Here is an 18,436-nt window from a genome sequence, read left to right on the forward strand (position 1 = left end):
TGCCTTTTTTTTCTTCTAGGCTTTGGATGGCTTCCTGTCTTATTATCAGTGTTTCACCAATTTTGAGTTTATTTTTGTGTATGACATAAGAAAGTGGTCCAGGTTCATTCTTCTGCATGTCGCTGTCCAGTTTTGCCCACACCATTTGCTGAAGGGACTGTTTTTTTTTTTTTTCCATTGGATATTCTTCCCTGCTTTGTCAAAGATTAGTTGGCCATACATTTGTGGGTCCATTTCTGGGTTCTCTATTCTGTTCCATTGATCTAAGTGTGTGTTTTTGTGCCAGTATCATACTGTCTTGATGATTATGGCTTTGTAGTACAGGCTAAAGTCTGGGATTGCGATGCCTCCAGCTTTGGTTTTCTTTTTCAGGATTTCATTGGCTATTTGGGGTCTTTTCTGGTTTCATAAAATTTTAGGATTATTTGTTCTAGCTGTTGAACAATCCTGGTGTTATTTTGAAAGGGATTGCATTGAATATGTAGTTTGTTTTGGATAATATCGACATTAAACAGTATTTGTTCTTCCAATCAAAGAGCATGGAATATTTTTCCTTTGTGTGTGTGTGTGTGTGTGTGTGTGTGTGTGCATGTGCATGTGTCTTCTTCAATGTCTTTCATTAGCTTTCTATAGTTTTCAGTGTATCGATTTTTCACCTCTTTGGTTAGGTTTATTCCTAGGTATTTTGTGGGGTTTGGTGCAATCACAAATGGGATCAGTTCCTTGATTTCTCTTTCTGTTGCTTCGTATTGAAGAAATGATGCAACCGATTTCTGGACATTGATTTTATATCCTGCAACTTTGCTGAATTCCTGTGTCAGTTCTAGCAGTTTCTTGGTGAAATCTTTTTTGGGATTTCCACATATAATATCATGTCATCTGCAAAGAGTGAAAGTTTGACTTCCTCCTTGCTGATTTAGGTACATTTTAGTTCTTTGTGGGGTCTGATTGCTGAGGCTAGGACATCCAACGTTATGTTAAATAGCAGGGGTGAGAGTGGACATCCTTGTTCTGTTCCTGACCTTAGGGGAAAATCTCTCAGTTTTTCCCCATTGAGGATATTTGCAGTGGTCTTTCCTATATGGCTTTTATGATCTTGAGGTATGATCCTTGTATCTTTACTTTCTTGAGGGTTTTTATCAAGAGATGCTGAATTTTGTCAAATGTTTTTTCGGCATCTGTTGAGAGGATCATGTGGCTCTTATTCTTTCTTTTATTAATGTGATGTATCTCATTGATTTGTGGATATTGAACCAGCCTGGCATCCCAGGAATAAATCCCACTTGATCCTGGTGAATAATTCTTTGACTGTATTGTTGGATTCGGTTTGCTAGTATCTTGTTGAGAAGTTTTGCATCCATGTTCATCAGAGAAATCGGTCTGTAGTTCTCCTTTTTAGTGGGGTCTTTGTCTGGTTTTGGAATCAAGGTAATGCTGACCTTGTAGAATGAGTTTGGAAGTTTTCCTACCGTTTCTATATTTTGAAATAGATATTCAAAAGAATAGGTGTTAAGAGTTCTTTAAATGGCAAAGTAAAAAAAAAAAAAATAAAGCAACTCTTTATATATGTTGTTATTCCTGACTTTCTCAGAAAAAAAAAAAAAAAAAAAAAAAAAAAGAGTTCTTTAAATGTTTGGTAGAATTCCCCTGGGGAGCCATCCATCCCTGGCCTCTGGTTTGTTGGGAGATTTTTGATAACTGATTCAATTTCTTTACTGGTTATGGGTGTGTTGAAATTTTCTATTTCTTCCTGTTTCAGTTTTGGTAGTTTATATGTTTCTAGGAATGTATCCATTTCTTTCAGATTTCCCATGTTTTGGTGGTACATAATTTCTCTTAATATTCACCTATTACTTTTTGTGTTTCTGAAGTGTTGGTTGTGATCTCTCCTCTTTAATTCATGATTTTATTTATGTGTCCTTTCCTTTTCTTTTTGATCAATGTGGCTAGGGTTTTATCAATTTTGTTATTCTCTCAAAGAATGAGCTCCTGGTTTCATTGATCTGTTCTACTGGTTTTTTTTTCTTTATGTTGTTTGTTTTGTTGTGTTTTGTTTTATTTCGATATCACCAATTTCTGCTCTATTCTTTCTTATTCTGTCTTCTGCTTGTTTGGGGCTTTATTTGCTGTTCTTTGTACAGCTCTTTTAGGTGTAAGGTTAGGTTGTGTTATTGAGCTCTTTCTTCCTTTTTTTAAGAAGGCCTGGAGTAATATATATTTCCCTCTTGAGACCACCTTTGCTGCACCCCAGAGATTTTAGGCTGTCGTGCTTTCATTTTCATTGGATTCCATGGAATTTTTAATTTCTTCTTTAGTGTCTTGGCCAACCCATTCATTCTTCTTTTTCTAAATGTTTTTTAAATTTTTTAACATTTATTCATTTTTTGAAAGAGTTAGACAAAGCGTGAGTGGGGGAGGGGCAGAGAGAAAGGGAGACACAGAATCTGAAGCAGGCTCCAGGCTCTGAGCTGTCAGTCCAGAGCCTGACGTGGGGCTCGAACTCACAAACCACGAGATCATGACCTGAGCTGAGGTCGGACGCTTAATCGACTAGCCACCCAGGTGCCTCCCCATTCATTCTTTAGTATGATGTTCTTTAATCTCCAAGTATTCGTGGTCTTTCCAATTTTTTCTCCTGGTTGTTTTTGAGTTTCATAGTATGGTCTGAAAATATGCAACATATGATCTCAATCGTTTTGTACTTCTTGAGGGCTAACTTTTGACCCAGTATATAATCTATTCTGGAGAATGTTCCATGTACACTTGAGAAGAATGTGTATTCTGATTTAGAATGAAATATTCTGAATATATCTGTTAAGTCAATGTGGTCCAGTGTGTCATTGAAAGCCATTGTTTCCTTGTTGGTTTTCTGCTTAGATGATGAGCAATGTCCATTGCTCTAAATTGGATGCTTGGAGTGTCCTACTATTATGGTATTATTATCAGTGAGTTTATGTTTGTGATTAATTTATACACATATTTTTTGGGTTCTACATTGGGGGTGTAAATATTTACAATTGTTAGATTTTCTTGGTGGATAGACCTCTTAACTACAATGAAGTCTCTTGTTAATCTCTTGTTACAATCTTTATTTTCAAATCTAGTTGGTCTGTTATAAGTATGACTACACCAGCTGTATTTTGATGACCATTAGCATGATAGATGATTCTCCATCCCCTTACCTTTCATCTGTAGGTGGCTTTAGGTTTAAAATGAGTCTGTTGTAAGCAGCATACAGATGGGTCTTATTTTCTTGTCCATTTTGATACCCTGTGTCTTTTAAATGGAGCATTTAGTCCATTGACGTTTGGAGTGAGTACAGAAATATATGAATTTAGCACCATTGTGTTTCCTGTTGAGTTGGTTTTTCTGGTGGTGTTCTCTGGTCCTTTCTAATCTTTTTTGCTTTTGGTCTTTTTTTTGTTTTGTTGTGCCCTTTCTCTACTCAAAGTGACCCCCTTATCCTATCTTGCAGGGCTGGTTTAGTGGTCACAAACTCCTTTAGTTTTTGTTTGTCTGGGAAACGCTTTATCTCTCCTATTTGAATGACAGCCTTGCTGGATAAAGAATTCTTGGCTGCATATTTTTCTGATTCAGCACGTTGAATATATCCTGCCACTCCTTTCTGGCCTGCCAAGTTTTTGTGGGTAGGTCTGCTGCAAACCTGATCTGTCTTCCCTTATAGGTTAAGGACTTGTTTTCCCTTGCTGCTTTCATGATTGTTTCCTTGCCTGAGTATTTTGTGAATTTGACTATGATATGCCTTAGTGATAGTCGTTTTTTGTTTTTTGTTTTTTTTTAATCTAATGGGCGTTCTTTGTACTTCTGGATTTTGAATCTCTGTCTTTCCCCAGATTAGTAAGTTTTCCACTGTAATTTGCTCCCATTTACCTTCTGCCCCCTTTTCTCTCTCACTTCACCTTCTGGTACACTTATGATTTGGATGTTATTCATTTTTTAATAAGTCACTGAGTTCTTTAAGTCTTGTACCATGATCTTTGCCTTTGTTTCCTTCTTTTTTTTTCTGCTTCATTATTCTCCATATTTTTATCTTATAAATCACTGATTCGCTGCTCTGCTTCTTCCATTCTTGCCATTGTGGCATCCATTCAAGATTGCATCTCAGTTATAGCGTTTTGAATTTCATCCTGACTAGATTCTACTTTTTTATGTCTGCAGAGAGGGATTTCTATGCTTTTTCAACCCCAAGTAGTATACTTATTATCTTGATTCTAAATTCCGGTTCAGAAATATTTTTTATATCGGTAATGATTAAGCTCCTGGCTGTGATTTCTTCCTGTGCTTTGTTTTGGGGTGCATTCTTTCATTTTGTTTTTTTGGAGGGAGAGAAAAATTAATAAACTAAAAATTAAAATTAAAAAATTAGAAACAAAACAAAATTCAAATAAGGAAAGCTATATCCTAGGTGTGTTTTTGTTTCCTTGTTGAAGGCAGGTTGACAGAACAGAGAAAAAAAGGGAAAGAGAAGAAAAAAAAGTAAGAAAAAATTTAAAATTAAAAAATTGTATCATAAAATATAAAAAAAGAAATTAAAAAATGGAATAAACAATTTTAAAAAATAAAAAATAAAAAACCTTTTTTCTATCTCCATCCACAAATGAAGAAAAGATAGAAAAAAAGAAACCAGTTTAAGCAAAAACAGAAGCAAAGAGAATGAGTAAATGAAGTAGCAAACAGAATAAAACTGTTATGAAGTTACATCCAGTTTTCCCTTGAACTGAAATTATGAAGCTTTCTATAGTTTGTACACTAAACAGGTGGTGTCCTTGTGCTGATTCTAGGAGATGTGCTTGGAGGGCACAGTTGGGTGGGGCTTGGTGTGATGTCTCCATTCTCCACTAGGTGGCGCTGCTTAGCTTACCAGTGTAGAGAAGTGTGGCATTTTTTTGCACGTGCTTGTATGCACCTACATGGGAGAGGTAGAAATGGCTTCACCAAACTCCCTAGTTTCTGGCACAGGAACTTCGTGCTCTCACTGGCCTCTAATCAAGCACCCCTCATTTGTCTCACTCTGTCCACTCCCTGCCTCTACAATGTCATCGTCCAAGCTGTCTGCCTGCCAGGTGGTACCTCCCTGCAGAGTTTTATCACTGTCTGGCGACTCTGTCCAAATATCAGCAAACATGGCTGCACTCCAGGGTCTGCTGGGACCTTTGCCTATGGGGAGCCTGTATGGCCTTTACAAAAAGCATTCCAACTACTCCAAGCAAGGGAGTTTCATGTTCCTTGCCTTTATTATTAAAACAATTTTAAGTATTGCATAGTTTCCTGAATCTTACTTTTTTAAATTAAGTTTTTAATTTTAATTCCAGTATGGTTAAAGGACATTGTTATATTAGTTTCAGGTGTTCAAGATACTGATTCAATGTTTCTATACATTACTCAGTGGTCATCATGAGAAGAGTACTCTTTAATCCCCATTACCTGTTTCACCTATCTTCCTGCCCATCTCTGGTAAACACCAGTTTGTTCCTATAGTTAAGAGTCTGTTTCTTGGTTCTGCTCACTCTCTTTTTCCTTTGCTCATTTATTTTGTTTCTTAAATTCCACATATGAGTGAAATCATATGGTATTTCTCTTTCTCTGACTGAGTTACTTTACTTAGTATTATACTCTCTAGATCCATCTATATTATTGCAAATGGCAAGATTTCTTTCTTTTTATGGCTGATTAATATTGCATCATGCATATGTACACACACACACACACACACACACACACACACACACCTACACTACTTGTTTATCCGTTCATTTATTGATGGACACTTGGGCTGCTTCCACTATTTGGCTATTGTAAATAATGCTGCAATAAACATAGGAGTGCATGTATCCCTTTGAATTAGTGTTTCTGCATTTTGGGGTAAATACCCAGTAGTGTGATTCCTGGATTATAGGGTAGTCCTATTTTTTTTTTTTATTTTTTTTAAATTTTTTTTTTTAACATTTATTTATTTTTGAGACACAGAGAGACAGAGCATGAACAGGGGAGGGTCAGAGAGAGGGAGACACAGAATCTGAAACAGGCTCCAGGCTCTGAGCTGTCAGCACAGAGCCCGACGCGGGGCTCGAACTCACAGCCCTCACGGACCGCGAGATCATGACCTGAGCTGAAGTCGGCCGCTCAACCGACTGAGCCACCCAGGCGCCCCGGGTAGTCCTATTTTTAACATTTTGAGAAGAACCTTTTGTTTTCCATTGAGATTGCACCAGTTTGCATTCCCACCAACAATGCATGAGGCTACCCATTTCACCACATCCTCGCCAACACTTTCTGTTTCTTGTGTTTCTGATTTTAGCCATTTTGACTGGTGTGAGGTGGTATCTTGTCGTGGTTTTGATTTGTGTTTCCTTGATGACGAGTGATGTTGAGCATCTTTTCATGTGTCTGCTAGCCATCTGGATGTTTCTTTGGAAAAATGTCGATGCATGTCTTTTCCCCATTTTGTAACTGGGTTATTTGTTTTTTGGGTGTAGAGTTTTAGAAGTTCTTTATGGATTTTGGATACTAACTGATATGTTATTTGCAAATATCTTCTCCCATTCTGTAGGTTGCCTTTTGGTTTTGTTGATTGTTTCCATGACTGTGCAGAAGCTTTTTATCTTGATAAAGTCCTAATAGTTCATGTTTGCTTTTGTTTCCCGTGCCTTCGGTGACATGACTAGTAGGAAGTTGTTGTGGCTGAGGTCAAACAGGTTGTTGACTCTGTTCCCACCTAGCATTTTGATGGTTTCCTGTCTCACATAGGTCTTTCATCCATTTTGAATTCAGTTTTGTGTGTGGTGTAAGAAGGTGGTCCAGGTTCATTCTTCTTGTTGCCTTCCAGTTTTTCCAACACCATTTTTTGAAGAGACTGTCCTTTTTCCATTGGCTATTCTTCCCTGCTTTGTCAAAGACTAGTTGACCATATAGTTGTGGGTCGATTTCTGGGTTTTCTACTCTGTTCCATTGATATATGTATCTATTTTTGTAGCAGTACCATACTGTCTTGATGACTACAGCTCTTTAGTGTAGCTTGAATTCTGGAATTGTAATGTCTCCAGTTTTGTTTCACTTTTTCAAGATTTCTTTGGCTACTTAGGGTCTTTTGTGATTCCATACAAATTTTAGGATTGTCTGTTTTAGCTCTGTAAAACATGCTGGTGTTATTTTGATAGGGATTGCATTAAAGGTGTGGATTGCTTTGGGTAATATAGACATTTTAACACTGTTTGTTCATCCAATCCATAACCATGGGATGCTTTTGCATTTTTTTGTGTCCTCTTCAATTTCTTTCATCAGTGTTCTATAGTTTTCAGAGTATAGATCTTTTATTTTTTAATGTTATTTACTTTGAGATAGAGATAGAGATGGAGATGGAGATGGAGATGGAGATGGAGATGGAGATGGAGATGGAGATGGAGATGGAGGGAGGGAGGGAGAGAGAGAGAGAGAGCACACAAACGCTGGGGAGGGGCAGAGAAAGGGAATCCCAAGCAGGATCTATGTTGTTAGTGCAGAGCCTGAGGGTGTACTTGATCCCACAAGCTGTTTGATCATGACTTAAGCCAAAATCAAGAGTCAGAGGTTTAGCCAATTGAGCCACCCCAGCACCCCCAGAGTATAGCACTTTCACCTCTTTACTTGGGTTTAGTCATAGGTATCGTATTATTTTTGGTCCACTTGTAAATGGGATTGATTCCTTGATTTCCTTTTCTGCTGCTCCACTATTGGTGTATATAAATGCAACACATTTCTGCATGTTGATTTTATATCCTGCGACTCTCCTGAATTCATGTATTAGTTCTCGTGATTTTTTGGTGCACATTGGGTTTTCTGCATAGAAACCTTATGTAGAAAATAGTGTCATCTGCATGTTGTCTGCAAATGATGAAATTTTGACTTCTTCCTTGCTGATTGGATGTTTTTTGTTACTTTTTATGTCTTATTGTTGAGGCTAAGACTTCCAGTACTATCTTAAATACTAATGGAGAGAGTGGATATTGTTGGCCTATTCCTGACCATTGGGAAAAGACTGTCAGTGTTTCCCCTTTGAGGATGATGATAGCTGTGAGTCTTTAGCATATGGCCTTTATGATGTTGAGGTGTGTTCCATCTATCCCTACTTTGTTAATGGCTTTTATCAAGAATGGATGTTGTATTTTGCCAAATATTTTTCTGCATCTATTGACTAGATCATATGGTTCTTATCCTTCCCTTTATTATCATGTTGATTGATTTGTGAATATTGAAACAACCCTGAATCTGAGGAATACATCCCATTTGATTTTGGGAAATAATTCCTTTAATGTACTTGTGTATTAAATTTGCTAGTATCTTGTTGAGAATTTTTGCATCCATGTTCATCAGGGATATTGACTTATAATTCTCCCTTTTAGTGGGGTCTTTATCTGGTTTTGGAATCAAGATAATGCGGGCCTCAAAAATTTTTTTGGATATTTTCCTTATATTTATATTTGTTGGAACAGTTTGAGAAGGTATTAACTCTTCTTAAATATCCGGTGGAATTCTTCTGGGAAGCCATCTGGCCCAGGCATCTTTTTTGGGAGATTTTGATTGCTGAATCCATTTATTTGTTGGTAATAGGTCTGTTCACATTTTCTGTTTCTCTCTGTTTCGGTTTTGGTAGTTTGTGAGTTTTTCAGAAGATGTCCATTTCTTCCAGTATTCCCAGTTTCTTGGCACATAATTTTTCATAGTATTCTCTTCTAATTGTTTGTATTTCTGTGGTATTGATTGTGATCTCTCCTCTTTCATTCATGATTTTGTCTATTTGAGACCTTCCTCTTTTACTGTTAAGAAGTATGGCTAGGGGCTTATCAATTTTTTTAATTCCCTCTAAGAACCAGCTCTTAGCTTTGTTGATATGTTTTACTGTTTTGTCGTTGTTGTTTTTGCTATATCATTTGTTTCTAGTCTAATTATTATTTCCCTTCTTCTGCTAGCTTTAGGCTTTATTTGTTGTTCCTCTTCGATCTCCTTTAGGTGTAAGGTTATGTAGTATATTTGGAACCATTATTGCTTCTTAAGAGAGGCCTGAATTGTAATGTACATCCCTCTTAAGACTTCCCTGGCTGTGTCCCAAAATTTTGGACTGTCGTATTTTCATCTGCATTTGTTTTCATGTATTTTTAATTTCTTCTTTAATTTCCTGGTTAACCATTCATTCGTTAGCAGGATGTTCTTTAACCACCATTGTCCTGAGGTCTTTCCATATATTTTCTTATGGCTGACCTCAAATTTTATAGCATCCTTTGCTCATTTTTAATCAATATGGTGTTTTGATGTGTATATTTTTGAGATGAAGAAATATGTTATGTATTCTGGATTCTAACACCTTATCAGCTATAAAATTTGTCAATATTTTCTCTCATCTGTGAGTTGTCTTTTTTCTGTTAATAGTGTCCTTTCATGTACAGAAGTTCTTAAATTTGATAAAGTAATTTATATATTTTTTCTTTTCTTGCCTGTGATTTTAGTGTAATATGAGTGTCAATGAGCTGCAGGGCTCATTCGATATTTGCAAATCTATCAATGTGATACATGACATTAATAGAATAAAGGATAGGAACCACATGATCCTGTCAATAGACTCAGAAAAAGCAGTTGACAAAATACAGGATCTCTTCTTAATAAGAACACTCAAGAAAGTCGGGACAGAAAGAACATACCTTAACATCATAAAAGCCACATATGAAAGGCCCACAGCTAATATCATCCTCAATGGGGGAAAACCTGAGAGCTTTCCCCCTGAGATCAGGAACATAACACGGATGTCTAGTCTCACCGGTGTTGTTTAACATAGTGTTGGAAGTCCTAGCATGAGAAGACAACAAAATGAAATAAAAGGCATCCAAAGTGGGCAAGAAGAAGTCAAATTTTCACTTTTCACAGATGACATAATACTCTACATGGAAACCCCAAAAGAACCCACTGCAAAACTGCTAGAACTCATACATGATTTCAGCAAATTCGCAGGATATAAAATCAGTGTTCAGAAATCGGTTGCATTTCTATACACTAATAATGAAGTAACATAAATAGAAATGAAGGAATCTATCCATTTACAGTTGCACCAAGAACCATAAGATACCTAGGAATAAACCTAACCAAAGAGGTAAAAGGTCTGTACTCTGAAAACTATAGAAAATGTGTGAAAGAAATTGGAAGAAGACACAAAGAAATGGAGAAACATTCCATGCTCCTGGATAGGAAGAACAAATATTGTTAAAATGTCAATACTACACAAATCAATGTACACATCCAATGCAATCCCTATCAAAATAGCACCAGCGTTCTTCTCAGAGCTAGAAAACACAATCCCAAAATTTGTATGGAACCACAAAAGAGCCTAAATAGCCAAAGCAGTCCTGAAAAAGAAGACCAGTGCTGCAGGCATCACGATCCTGGACTTTAGCCTGTACTACAAAGGTGTAATCATCAAGACAGTATGGTATTGGCAAAAACCTATGCACATAGTCAGTGGAATAGAATAAAGAACGAAGAAGTGGACTCAGAAATGTATGGCCAACTAATCTTTGACAAAGCAGGAAAGAGTCTCCAATGGACAAAAGACAGTCTCTTTCGCAAATGGTGCTGGGAGAACTGGATAGCAACGTGCAGATGAATGACACTGGGCCACGTTCTTACACCATATACAAAAATAAACTCAAAGTGGATGAAAGACCTAAATGTGAGACAGGAAACCATCAAAATCTTAGAGGAGAAAACAGGCATCGATCTCTTTGACCTCAGCCACAGCAACTTCTTACTTTCCATGTCTCCAAAGACCAGGTAAATAAAAGCAAAATGAACTATTGGGACCTCAACAAGATAACAAGCTTCTGCACTGCAAAGGAAACAATCAACAGAACTAAAAGGCAACCGACAGAATGGGAGAAGATATTTGTAAATGACATATCAGATAAAGGGTTAGGTTCCAAAATCTATAAAGAACTTACCATGGTCAACACCTGCAAGTTGTTTCTTTCGTAGAAGTAGTCCACTTTCTAAATTGGCAAGTTTACCAACGTAAATCCATTTATGGTATTCTTTTTTTATCTTTTACATGTCAGTAGAATGCAGTAATGACTCTCCGTTCATTCTGATTTTGATCTCTTTTTTCTCTTAGTTTATCTTAATCCATTTTGCTGGGAACATCAATTTATGAATCTTTCAAGGAACCAATTCCTGGATTTATAGATTTTCTCTGTTCTATTTTAATACTATGCTAATTTCTATTTAATTAATTTCTCTTTGCCTTTTTTCTTTTATTTACTATTTCCATTCTACAATGTTCTTTGTGTTTATTTTGCTTTTCCATTATTTAGGTCTCTAGTAAGCTTACTTCATTTCTGTAATATCTCTTGTCTTATAATACTTCTATTAAAACTATACATTTCTTTCTAAGCACTCCTTAAGCTGTATCCAGTACACACACACACACACACACACACACACACACACACACACATCTCTCATTATCTCTGCTGAAAATTTATTTAAAAAACTATTCACTGATATTTCTTCTTTAATCCATGGTAATTCATACTTATGTTGCTTAATTTGTAAATAATTAGGAAACATTGTTATATTGTTCTTATCAATTCCCAGGTGAACTTTGTTATATATATTCTGGATGATTTAAATCTGTGGGACATACGTTTAGGAATTCCCTGAGCTTGCACCAATAGGTTAACAAGGCTTAGGCCAGAAGTATCCGAGAATCAGTAAACAGGCAAAAGTGCCTCAGCATAAAACTAAAGCTTTGAGCAAAAGCTCCTTCCACAGGACGAAAACGTCCAGAATAGGGAAACAGGGAAATAGACTGCCGTAGCAGGGTGAAATTGCCTGGAGCTATTTAGCAAAAAAAAAAAAAAAAAAAAAAAAAAAAGAGTGACTTGTTGACCCTGAGGTAGCATGCTCTATCTGTCCTATCCCCTAGGCAAGTTAAGATGAACAGACCCAGTGCCTGGTGCCTGCTGTAAACAGCTATCTGCTCCTTGCCAGGATTTTGTCTTGTATTGAGCCAAACCCCTAACACCATATATCTTTGAAACCCCCTTTCTCTCACACACTTGAGTTAATGATCACTGTTTCATTGTCTCACATGTTTCATTCTGCACGTCCATCATGTTTGTAAGCCTCCTGATCCAGTAAATACAGAGCAAGGATCCTTACTCAGGGCTCTTATCTCTTCCCTGACATTAGCCTCTCTTATATTCAATTCTGCATCTGCTCTCTTGCTGGGCAAGAGAGAACTCCAGACTCAAAGTCTGTGACATCAGTCCATTGAAATGCTTTGCCAATTGTTTTCTGGGCTCCTGTAATGCCCATTTCTGTGAGCATTTCCTGAGCACTCAGAGATACTGGAATCGTCCCACACTCTTTTCTCCCTCCCTCCTCCCTTACTAACACAGATGTTATCAACTTGCCTCTGTGCCACTATGTGACAAACTCTTCCTTTTCTGGGGGAAGCTTGCTTTATCTACATTTGAGACAAGTTTAAATTAAAAAACCTTTTTAACATTTTTGTTTATTTTTGAGAGAGAGACAGAGCATGAGCTTGAGAGGGGCAGAGAGAGAGGAAGACACGGAATCTGAAGCAGGCTCTGAGCTGTCATCACAGAGCCTGATCCAGGGCTTGAACTCACAGACCATGAGATGATCACCTGGGCTGAAGTCGAACGATTAACTGACTGAGCCACCCAGGTGCCCCAATGTTTTATTATTTTTAAGAGAGAGAGAGAGAGAGAGAGAGAGAGAGAGAGAGAGGGAGAGAGAGCGAGACTGAAGCAAGTGCAGGTTCTGAGCTATCAGCACAGAGCCCGATGCGGGGCTCAAACTCACAAACCACGAGGTCATGACCTGAGCGGAAGTTGGACGCTTAACTGACTGAGCCACCCAGGAGCCCCAAGACTAGTTTAAATGTCTTGTTATGAAATTCATCGTCTTCTGGAAGTCAGTGCAGGTGCCAGTGTGCAAAGATGTAGCTTAAAGCTAACTGATATAGCTTTGCCTATTTTGAAAGTCATGCTTTAAAGAAGAGAGTTCTCATGTATTTTATTTCTGGCCATACTGGACATTTCCCTTTTGATGATTCCATCTCAAGCTGTTCTTTTGTGATTTCCCTCCATCCCACCCCCAGAGGGCATGTTTCTGGAAGTCCTGTTGTACATGGTGATTATCCTGCTGGAATCTCTGGAGATGCAGGTGGCATCTCTGGAGATCAAAGTTAGAAGAAGGTCCCAATGAATTTAATTAGGAAAGCATCACTCTTGGAGATGTACCAACTGAATGACTCATGCATATGTATTGTAGTCCATCCCCAGATAAAGTGTTTACAGACCTTTTTCTTGACCTCAGAGAGTGTTTAAATCACTGTTCACACAACTGGCTCTTTCAGGACTTGAAAGAATGGACTTAGAACATGATTAAGCGTGTATATTAAGTTATTCTCCATCATTCAGGGAATCCAAAATTTAACTGTACTTTGTGAAGACAGGTCAGTATAATTGATTGATTGACCCTTGTGAGGGTCAAGGATATTTCACTATTTTACTTATATTGACATAAAAACCAAACCATATAAAAATCTTTGTTTAAACAAATCACAATTTTCTCTCCCATACAGCTGAACCCTCCCTTTTGTGTAACCTCACAATGTTGGTGTAACATTCATTTGTTGTTAGGACAAATTCTGCCAACAATGAAGACTTGGGCTCTCTTTTATCCCAGTCAAGAGTGAAACTTGATTAGGTTACAGGACTTTGTAGTCATTTTGAAAAACCCAGCAATTAAGAGGTAGCCTTTTTCTGAAAGACTGGAATGAATGGCTTTCTGAGAGCATGGAAAGCCTTGTTTACACGGGAATGGTTCAAGGTCCATTGATGGTGCGTTTGTTTTCCTGCTTTGTGTGCACAGAGGTGGCACCCGTGTACCAAAGACAAAGGAGAATGGACTACAACCCACACGTTGAACTGAACGGCTGTCTTAGTATGCAGGTAACCCAGGAAGGGTAATTAGATGTAAGATTGCAGCCTAGGCTTTACATTTTCGATTTTGGTCGTGAGGGAATTCACAGTCCTTTAAAAGTTCCTCTGTGTGGTTCTGATAATCATCCATGTTAGACATTCTTTGTGATTACTAACATATATGAGGATTGACTCAGTTCTGTAATATTCTTTTGGTTATTTTCACATACGAAGATCCAGAATAAATTTTCTTCCTCTAACATCAGTGTTTCTGCACATTAGTTTCAGGTGTAATATTTAGGGATATTTTAATGGGCAGATCCTTGTAAATCTCAGGATAGTTTCAGCTGATATGTTCTCTGAACATTGCTTGCTAATCTGTGAAAGTTTAGAGGATGATGTAGCAACCACACGTCTTGAAAGAGTGATTTTGAAGCGTCCAAGTAACGATTTCATTACCCAAGTGTTACTTCAGTTCCTGTGTTTCTGTTCATGAGTGAGTTTCAGCATGAGAGCATACCTGTGTTGGCCAATCCTTTTATTACTTGTTTATATGATTTACTAACTTTGCCATTGATTCATTTGTCCTTTATTTAAATGCTTAGAGTTCTGTGTTCATTTTGACATTAACTCTGTGTATGTCTTTAAAATGTAAATCTTTTCCCTAAGTACTTTTGTCTATTGATGTTATGATATCCTTTTTAAATCCTTAAGATGTTTTGAAATTGTAAAATACATCAATTTGGGATTTCATTTATTAGTGAAAGGATTCTTGAACATAGGCAGTCATTTCTTTTATTAACTGGGTAGTAAATATAAATCTTGCTTTAGTTTTATATTAAACCTTAGTCCATTAAAAAATGTTATATGTAGAATCTGCTATAGGTACAATTGTACTAACTTCCAGATGGAAAGCTGGTTGCAGCAAACTATTTTTTTTAATATGTTTTTTCCCACGTATGTCTTTAATTTCTTATCTGTCTATTGGTCTGCAGATTGCTGAGCTTACTAAGCATGTTTTTTAATCAGCCTTGAATTCTTGGAATTTCTGAGGGTACTGGAAAATAATAAATTACAATTCATATTTGTTGAATGAACAAACAGATTCTTTTAAGGCTGCAGGAAGTCACTCATAATAATTACATTTGTAACTAATTTTGTCCTGAAGTCTGAAATAAGGACATGCAAAAGGACATATGGAACATAGGATCAATGTGACTGAGTTTGTCCTCTTGGGGCTCACTCAGAGCCTCCAAGGTCAGAAAATATTATTTGTTATGTTCTTGCTCATCTACATTGTGACAATGGTGGGCAACCTCCTCATTGTGGTGACCGTGGTGGTCAGCCCAACCCTGGATTCCCCTATGTATTTCTTTCTTGGTTACTTATCTTTTATGGATGCTGTGTATTCTACTACAGTCACTCCAAATATGATTATAGACTTACTCTGTGAGAAGAAAACCATTTCCTTCCAAGCTTGCATGTCCCAGCTCTTTCTAGGGCACTTGTTTGGTGGCTCAGAGATTTTACTCCTGGTGGCCATGGCCTATGACCGCTATGTGGCCATCTGCAAACCCTTGCATTATTTGACCATCATGAATCAACGGGTGTGTGTTCTGTTGCTGCTGTTGGCCTGGGTTGGAGGTTTTCTGCATGCTGTTGTTCACCTTGTCTTTGTTTACAACCTTCCCTTCTGTGGTCCCAATGTCATTGACCACTTCATCTGTGACATGTACCCATTATTAAAACTTGCCTGCACTGACACTTATGTTATTGGCCTCACTGTGGTTGCCAATGATGGGGCAATCTGTGTGGTCATCTTTACGGTCTTGCTCGTCTCCTATGGGGTCATTCTGTACTCTCTGAAGAACCTTAGTCAGGAAGGGAGGCGCAAAGCCTTATCCACCTGTGGCTCCCACATTACAGTGGTGGTCCTCTTCTTTGTCCCCTGCATCTTCATGTATGTGAGACCTCCTTCTACCTTACCTATTGATAAATCCTTGACTGTATTTTACACAGTTATCCCACCTATGTTGAACCCCCTAATCTATACTCTGAGAAATGGAGAGATGAAAAATGCCATGGAAAAGCTCTGGACCAGAAGAAGAAAATGAGGCAGAAGAGAAATATATCACCTCTTTTCAGTGAATAGTTGCTCCATACAGTAAAGAATTATTTATTGATAGTAAGTTTCTCCTGAGGTTTAAAGTTGTGCATGATGAAAAGCATTTAAGGTGTAAGTATTTCCAATGGTCAAAATATATTTCTAAGGTTTTCATAAGTTCTTAGGAAAGTAGATGTGTAGCTTTTGCATATAAAATGTCTCTATTGAAACTATAGGTTTAAGGTCTATGTGATCAGTCATGCTATAGTTAATACTATAAATTTATTTTTGTTAGTTGACATTTTTCACTTTTCGCTCTTACATAAGTGTTCACTTTCAGAAATCATAGTGGTCATTACATATTTCTGAAACAGGACGTAAACCTTTGGTTCATTCCTCCCATACAAAGACAACCCATATTAATACTTAAAGTATGGACCTTATTTTTATATCAGAAACAATTTTAAGTATATAATTTTGTTCATATTGCTTAACACATTAAGGTTGATGAGGAATGCTGCTTCCAAGGTTGAATATTAATCATAAGCTAAGTGTAGGAAAAAAATCTGAACAAAAGAGATAGATATATTAAGATCTACTCATATTTCTGAATGGGGGATCCTATTGTCTCCCGAAGAGAAACAACTTTGTTTGGTGTTATATTCTCATAAAAATGATTAATTAATCTTCCCAGATAGCTTAGTATATCTGATAATATCTCTGCCATTTTTCAGTATCCCCATCTCTTTTTTTTTTGTCTGTAGTGTTTCATAGCCTTCTAAAGGGCCTAGGCCCTCCTTACATATATAAAATTACCATAATCCATAATCCATGAGATTTACATATACAACACAGAACCTGAGATGAGATATTTTGGGTGATATCATTGGTAGGTAAGGTGCTGACAACCTCTGCTGTTAATGGAATACAGATTGTTAGGTAATAAATAGGCCATAATATATATTGATTTATTTAACCGAGATCTCTTTCATAAGCCTTCCTTTGTCTGAATTAGGCTTCAAAGAAAATATTAATCTGCCTCTACTACAGTAGGAAGCATGTGTCAAAGAAACTCATGGTTCTGCCTCCTTCAGTTACTCTGGATTCAAGAGGTGCCCAGGCTATGGGGGCATGGAGCCTTTTCCCTGGTAAATCACAGTGTATGAGAGACTTTATATCCTGAGTTTTATCCCTATTACTATTATGTGAAGATTCCTTATGTCATCTCAAAGACTTCCCAACATAGTGCTTTTCATTAAATAAGATTAAACATTGATTTTAGCGGGAATTATATAATTAAGTCATCAACTTTTGGATGTTGCTCTAGACTGAATATTTGTGTCTCCCCCCCACCCCTCAAGTTTCAGATGTTATGTCCTCTATGATATGTGGTGTTTGGAGGTGGGGCGTTTGAGAGGTGATTACGTCATGAGAGGAGAGCTCTTATGAATCAGAAAGTGTCTGAACTCACGTGCCCTTTCTGCCATGTAAGGACACAATGAAAAGATGGTTAGCTATGAACCAGGAAGTGGGCTCTCACTAGACACAGAACCAGCCAGTGCCTTGATCTTGGACTACCCAGACGCCAGAACTTTGAGAAATAAATGACTGTGGTTGAAGCCACTCAGGCTGTGGTATTGTGTTACAGCAGCCCAAATGTATTAGACATATTTTATGTTATCTCCAACGTGTATTGTTATTTCAAGTGAGGAGATAAAATCTTGGTTGTCTGTGTTCATTGGTCTGTAAGTTCTCTTAAGTCAGGAACAGTGACTTAATTGTCTATGTAGTCTGTATTTGTGTAGTGTGAGGGACATAGAATTCACTCCATGAACTTTGTCTATTACTTACATTCTTGAAGTCTTGATCTATTGGAGTAAGGATTTTGAGTCTTTTCTTCATTAAATATATATTTATTTGCTATAAATATTTAGTCTTCTTTGATATTTTCTACAAATATGTTAATTTGCTATCATTATGTGTGATATAAAGACATTATATTGTATTATTCTTTTACTTTTTGATTTCTTCTATCACATCACTCTTGGAAAATTTCATATACATCTTTTTCAGTGAATTTATACATTTTAACATCTTTCTAAAAAATAACTCTGGAAAAAGTTTTTTTCAAGATTACTACCTTTTTTTTTAAAGTATGCTCCACCCCCAGTGTGGAGCTCAATGCAGGGCTTAAACTCAAGACCCTGAGGTCAAGACCTGAGCTAAGATCAAGAGTTGAACACTCAACCAACTGACTCACCCAAGGGCTCAGAAAATCTTTCTTTTAAAATTATCCACAATTTGTTTCTATTTGTGATGAGACATATCTAATCTTGTT

At 37.2% G+C, this 18,436-nt stretch overlaps 1 protein-coding gene across 1 annotated transcript; it reads left to right on the forward strand.

The window, feature by feature from the left end:
* Positions 1–15,190: 15,190 nt before the first annotated feature.
* Positions 15,191–16,108, forward strand: LOC122199686 (olfactory receptor 4A15-like). Its single transcript, XM_042904954.1, has one exon. The coding sequence runs from the start codon at positions 15,191–15,193 to the stop codon at positions 16,106–16,108; it is 918 nt and encodes a 305-aa protein (XP_042760888.1).
* Positions 16,109–18,436: the final 2,328 nt, after the last annotated feature.

Source organism: Panthera leo, chromosome D1, assembly GCF_018350215.1.
Source record: "Panthera leo isolate Ple1 chromosome D1, P.leo_Ple1_pat1.1, whole genome shotgun sequence".
Lineage (NCBI taxonomy): Eukaryota > Metazoa > Chordata > Mammalia > Carnivora > Felidae > Panthera > Panthera leo.